The 6,438-nt window shown below is 67.2% G+C and overlaps 1 protein-coding gene across 1 annotated transcript in view; it reads right to left on the bottom strand.

Annotated features, from left to right (window-relative positions):
- Positions 1-6,276, bottom strand: part of SBK1 (SH3 domain binding kinase 1) — a 16,875-nt gene extending 10,599 nt beyond the window's left edge. The window contains exon 1 of the mRNA XM_015643347.3: positions 5,273-6,276. Coding sequence (XP_015498833.1) covers positions 5,273-5,334 — 62 coding nt within the window. The 5' untranslated portion in view covers positions 5,335-6,276. The remainder of the gene's footprint in view (positions 1-5,272) is intronic.
- Between the last annotated feature and the right edge of the window lie 162 nt (positions 6,277-6,438).

Genomic DNA, 6,438 nt, shown 5'->3' with positions numbered 1-6,438 from the left:
GGGGGGATGCGGAATGAGCGATTCGGGATGCGGGGCGCTGATGTCCCCGCCCTCCCCCCTCGATGTAGCCGGGGGCTGTCGGTGCGGGAACAGTCCAGGAAAGGGGGGTCGGGGCTGAGCCGCCCCCTCCCCGCCGGGTGCGGAGCTCCGGTACCGCGGGTTCGGCTCGGAGCAGACCGCGGCTCTGGGGACAATGGGGATGGGAGCGGTGCTCCGCAGGGGGAGGCTTCACACCCTACCCCACACAGGGACCCGACAGCCCAAGTTTGGAGCTTGGGCATCACCAGCACTGTGCCAAAAGCACAGGACCGTGTCCTGCTACCGGGTGCTTCCCTGGGCCCTGCTGTCCTTGAGCTCTCCAAGACTCTGTTCCCTCTCCTTTGGCACAGGTGATGCCCCCGTGGTGTGGGTGATGCCCAGCCTGGGTCAGGGAATGGTTTGGGTTAGAAGGGACCTTCAGGATCATCTCGTTCCAAGCCCTGCCATGGGACACCTTCCACTATCCCAGGCTGCTCCAAACCCCATCCAACACGGCCTTGGACATGTCCAGGGGTCCAGGGGCAGCCACAGCTGCTCTGGGCTCCCAGAGGAAGGCAAGGGGTTGGCACTGTGCTCCCTCTTGGAGCATCCCTGGACACACCTCGTCTTCCCGGATTCCCTTCTGTGCACAGCAAGGCCAAGCAGGGATGCTTAACACGGGCCAGGATTTGCTTTGGGACTTCTTTGTTTCTCAGCTGGGTGCCTGCTCCTTTTGCTCCCGTGATGTCACTTTAAAGGGAGCCACAGTCGTGGGGCTGCCCCGTGCTGCGAGGGGGAGAATGGACTGTTCCCCCACATCAGCTGTGCCCTCTCCGCTGAGACCGGGGCCGTCCCACTGCCCCCTGAGGCCCCACACACCGGGGAGGGCCGGGGAGCCATCGGCACTGACTCACTGATGGCTCTTCTACGCTCAGGATGCAGCGCAATTAAGTCTTTTCATGAATGACTTTAAGGCAAGAGGCTGAATCACACTCCGACACTCCGCTTTAATTTGTGCCGGCATCGGCTGTGCCACCGTCACCCTCTTCTTCCAGCTGAGCACCGCCAGCCCCGGGCAGGGCCCGGGAAGAGCGGCTGAGGCTCCCGGGGCCGGCCCCTCCATCCCGCTCCGCTCGCCGGCTCCTGCCACAGCTCCCGGCTGCTGCGGCTGGGATGCTCCAAGTGCGGATGATTCCCCCCGGGGTGGAAGCATCGGAATGGCATTGGGAGGAGAAATGCTGGAGCGCAGTGACCCGGCCAGCCGGGCTGGGCTGGCTGGGGCTGTCGGTGCTCTGGACAGAGCTGGCACAGGGCAGGAGAGCGCCTGAGGAGTGAAGGTGTGCGAAAGAGGAGAGCTGTGGGAGATGGGCAGAGCCGGGCTGCTCTCTGGGTCACCGCAGCAGCAGACACGGGCCGGGGAAAGGCAGAGTTGCTGGGGATGGGGTGGCTCCAGCCTGGCCCTTTCCCGAGGCTCCTCTCCCCCCGTGTCCCCTGCCTGTCCTTGCGGTGCCATCCTGGCTCCCGCAGCCTCCCGCTCGCGGCGCTCCGAGCGGCTCCTCCGAGCTCGCTGTCATCTCTCTCCCTATTTATAGCTCGGGGCTGTTTCTAGGTCAGGCGGGAGGTGCCGCTGCCCGGGGACCGGCCCAGGGACCATGGAGGGGGCTGCAGGGGCAGTGCCACACGTGGGGGTCAGCTCCCAGTGTTACCGTCCTGCTGCTGTGCCCTGGGCACACAGGGCTGAGCTGGCACTGGCACCAGCTGGGCCTGGCAGGACTTCCTGAGGCTTTGTGGGGCTTGACAGGGCTTTGTGGGGCTCTGTGGAGCTTGGAAGGGCTTTGTGAGGCTCTATGGGACTCCACAGGGCTCTGTGAGGCTCAGCAGGACTCCATGGGACTCTGTGGGGTTCAGCAGATCTTCATGGGGCTTTGTAGGGCTCAGCAAGGCTCTTTGGGACTCCACGGGGCTCTGTGGAACTCAGTGGGGCTGTGTGGGGCTCCGTGGGGCTGAGCAGGGCTCCTTGAGCTTCTGTGGGAGTCCACGTGGCTCTGTGGGGATCTGTGGGGCTCCATAAGGATCTGTGGGGCTGCATGGGGCTCCTCAGAGCTTGCCAAGCCTCTGTGGGGCTCAGCGAGGCTCCATGTGACTCCAGGGGGTTCCGTGGGGCTGAGTGGGGCCCAACAGGTCCCTCTGGGGTGTCCCTGCCCCTCGGTGGCGCGTGGGTGACGCCTGAGCTGAGCCATAGTAACACCAGTTGTACCAGGGAGCGCCCGCACTGAGCTCGTGGTCTTCAAAGCACTCCCGGAATATTAATAACTAATTAAGATTAACGAGATGAAAGGAGCCAGATCAAACATGTTTATCACCTCGTGCAATCCCAAACCGTGCGAAGAGCCCCCGCCTCCCCGAGGGACCATGAGCGCCCTTGGGATTTATGGAATATCCGGCTCGTGCCGTGGGATGTGCTTGGACAGGGTGGGCAGCGGGAAATGACCTGGAAAGCCCAAAATATTCCCAGCGTGCCAAGTCCCCTCGGAATTCAGCGAGAAGGTCGCTTTGTCCCTTTGCCATCGCTCGCTCAGAGCGGGAGCCGAGGGGCTGAGCCCCGCACGGGGCCGGGGTTCCACGGCCACCCGCGCCTGCCACGCTCCGGTGACAGGAGCCAAAGCTGCCGGGGATGCTGCGGGGATGCTGGGAAGAGGCAGCGGAGGGAAGGAGGGAGGGAAAGCGGGAGCGGAGCACGCCGGGAGCCGCAGCACGGGCGGAGAGGACCCGCTCCCCCCGGGGAGCTCCTGCGGGGCCAGCACCCCCCGCCCCCAGCCCGGGGGGCACCACCCGTGTCGGGTGTCCCCTGAGGCCCTGGGGACAGAGCCCATCCACGAGGATTCCCAGGGGAAAGGAGGTGGTGGGAGCTGGTTCCCGGAGCTCGAGGGGAGCGAGGGACTCAGAGCCCCCCAGCTCGGTGTCCCCCCGTGCTCCTGCTGCCATCCCACCGGGGACAGCCGGGACGAGATTCCCAGGGGCTGCTCCCAAGGTCAGGGAGGGGCCGGAGCCGGGGACAGCCCCGCTGGGGATGGGCACACACCGAGCCCCTGTCTGCGACCCTCGGCGTGCTGCCCCCGGCCCGGAGCCGGTCCCGGGACCGAGCAGGCGGGCGGGGAACAGCGGCCGAAGGGATGGATCCCCCGGGCAGGGCTGGGCAGCGGCGGCAGCAGTCGGGATCTCGGGAATGGTGCTGGCCCTGGAGCACAGCGAGGGCTGTCCAGCCCCTGGGACCGAACGGGACAGCCGGGGTTCTTTGGGATGCGCTGCTTGGCAGAAGAAACAGAACGGGTTTCTTCCAGGGGAAGGAGGGACTGAACTGGGGGCACGAGGGGAGCACGGGGCCCGCCCTGGCCCCCCGGTACCGCGGTACCCCAAGAGCAGCCGGCACCGCCCGCCCGCCGCCTCCGCTCGCTGCCCGTTCTCCTGGCACCATCTAGAGGCTGCGGGGATGGGCACGGGGGGACGGGGACAGACGGGGGGGACAGGGACAGACACGGGGGGACAGACAGACACGGGGGGACAGACAGACACGGGGGACAGACAGACACGGGGGGACAGACACGGGGGGACAGACAGACACGGGGGGACAGACAGACACGGGGGACGGGCACTGACATAGGGGAAAAGAGGACAGACAGAAAAGAGGACATGAGGACAGACACAAGGGGACAAATAGAGGGGAGAGACACTGGGAAGAGACTTGGGGACAAACATAAACAAGTGGGGACAGACACGGGGGGACAAACATAAACAAGTGGGGACAGACATGGGGGACAGACACATTGGCACAGCACCCACCGCGGGGACAAACATAAACAAGTGGGGACAGACATGGGGGACAGACACATTGGCACAGCACCCACCGCACTGCCCCCGGCACAGGGGCAGGACCAGCGCCGGGACGGTGCCAGGACAGGGAGCGCCTCTGGCAGCGCCTCCCGTCAGCCCGGGGAGCCCAGCCCGGTGGGGCTGTGCTGGAGGTGACAGGCGATGGCAGCTGTGTCCCCACGGGATGGAGAAGACTCAGGGACAAACTGGTGACAACCAGGGCAGTGTTCAGAGACCGGACACCCCCCCACCCCCCCAGTGCAGCCCACCTTGAAGCAGGGCAGGACAGGGAGAAGGGCACAAGCCATGGGTGTCTGTCCCTCGCCGTCCCTGCAGCCATCCCGCTGGACCATGGGCCACCACACTGCCACCCCGGCTGCTCCCTCCCTGGCTGAGGATGCCAAACTCATGCCACCTGTGGCCTGACACAGGCTGGATGCCTCTGGTCAGCTCCGAGCCCGAGCTGGGCTGTGGGACAGCAGCCCTGTGAATTCTGTGCACCCCCCCCCAGCCAGCAGCACCCACACCTCGGCCCTCTCGACCCCCGGTACCCCTGTTCCCCCACCTAGGCACTGACTCACGGGAACTGAGGCTCTATAAACTGATGATTTACACCAAAACAAATTCTACAGCTTCCTGCAACCCGGCAGGAAGGACAGAGTGCATAGATTGATCCATCTGATGGCCCTGAGGCTCCCCCAGACCTCTCTGGGGACAGCCAGTGCCTGGAGAGCTCCTGGCTGGAGCGGGCAGGGGCTGTGCCCGGGGCTGGCAGCGTGGGCCAGGAGCCGGCAGTGGCTCGGTGCCACGGAGGAGCAGTTGGGCACAACATGTGCCAGCATTCACACCTCGCATCCTGCCGGCTGCCCGGCTAATTCCGGCACCACCACCTTCCCCCTGGCTGTCAGCAGCGCCGGTGGGAGAGGAGATTTCGGGGAAGGGGGAGGCGAGCGCCGGTGCTGCTGCCCGGGGGGACAGGCCTCGGGGAGCCTCGTGGCTCTCCTTGGGCACCCCCAGCTGCACTGGGCCCCCGGCACCAGCCGGGCAGGGAGGAGCAGGCACTGCCCAGGGACCCTGTTCAGGTGAGCCGGGGTGGGTGGGATGGCTCCGGGTGGATCGGGGATGGTTCTGGGATGGCTCCGGGAGGCCGTGGGTGCAACACCCTGCTGGCCAGGTACAGCAGCACCGCTGAGCTGGCACGGCTCGGCTCGGGATGCCCATCGGGCTCCCTGGAGAGCTGCTGCCAGGGAAGCACATCCCGGGCGGACACACGTGCTCTGCACAGCACCGGCTCCGGACTCCTCTGGCCAGGAGAGGATGCGCCGGCTCCCAAGGAAACTTTGGCACTGTCCCCCCCGGGGCTGTCCCGGCTTGCGGCTCTGACCTGTGCAGGTGCAGGGGCTGCAGCTCCTCTTTCTGGAAGCAGACGAAGCAGAAGGAATCCATCGCTCAGCTCCGGTGGCCACCGCGCCCGGGCGAGGGTGACCGCAGGGCAGGCAGTGCCGGAGGGCTCTTGGCATCTTCCTCGCCAGCGCCGGCGGTGGCCGGAGGCTCAGACCGGCCCTCCCGGGGCCATGGTGTCGGGGAGCCCCTCACACGGCCGGGCCCGGCCGCTCCCCGGCCACCGAGGCCGCTCCGGGCTGTGCCGCGTCCCGCGTCGCCCTCACGCCGGGGCCAGCGATGCCCGGGGCCACCCCGGCACCCATCGCTCTGCCCGGCCGATGGTGACACCGCCAGTCCTCAGCGAGTGCCAACAGGGACCTGGGATGACATCGGCAGCCCCAGGGCTCCGGCAGGGCGGGCCGAGGCACCGGCCGAGCCCCGCGGTGCTTCAGAGGCCCGCGGCACCGGACAGCGCCCGCTGTGAGGGGAAAGTGTCCCCGGCAGCAGGTGGGGTCCTGGCGGGACCCAGCGCGGTCTGGAAGGGTCTGGAAAGGTCTGGAAAGGTCCGGCAGCCGAACACACCGACGAAGGGGGAAAGTTGTGCCGTCGTGGAGCGTCTCTCTCTCACCGGCAGAGCCGGCGCTCGCTCTGACAGCTAAAGCAGCGTGCGAGTATTAATAGCTCCCGACTCCCGCGGCGAGGATGGAAGTTAACTCCTCCATTGCCGCCTGCCCGGCCTCCAGCCGCCCTCTCCCCGTGCCCGCTGCTGCCTCCGGGCTCGCCAGCACGGGCTGAGGCCGGGCAAAGCCACCACGCCCGGCCGGGGCACCGCGGCCCAGCGAGGAGCCCGGGTTTCGTCCCCAGGGGCTGCCCGACATCCCCGGGCTCTCCACAGGGGACACGGCACCTCCGGGGGGAAATCGCCGGCCCCGGGGCTCCTGGTGGCCCGTGGGGGTGGAGGAAGTGGCGTGGGGCCGGCCCCGGGTGTTTCCCACTGCACGGGCACGGTGGGACAGGGCACAGGGCGGGAGCACGGCGGAGCCTTGTGAGGGGGTCCCTGCCCCACAGCAGTGTCCCTGCCCCACAGCAGAGTCCCTGCCCCACAGCAGTGTCCCTGCCCCACAGCAGAGTCCCTGCCCCACAGCAGTGTCCCTTTGCCCCACAGCA

The sequence above is a fragment of the Parus major genome, chromosome 14 (genome assembly GCF_001522545.3).
Source record: "Parus major isolate Abel chromosome 14, Parus_major1.1, whole genome shotgun sequence".
Taxonomy (NCBI): Eukaryota; Metazoa; Chordata; class Aves; order Passeriformes; family Paridae; genus Parus; species Parus major.
The sequence above is the reverse complement of the archived record's forward strand: the minus strand, read 5'-3'. Positions and strand labels throughout refer to the sequence as shown.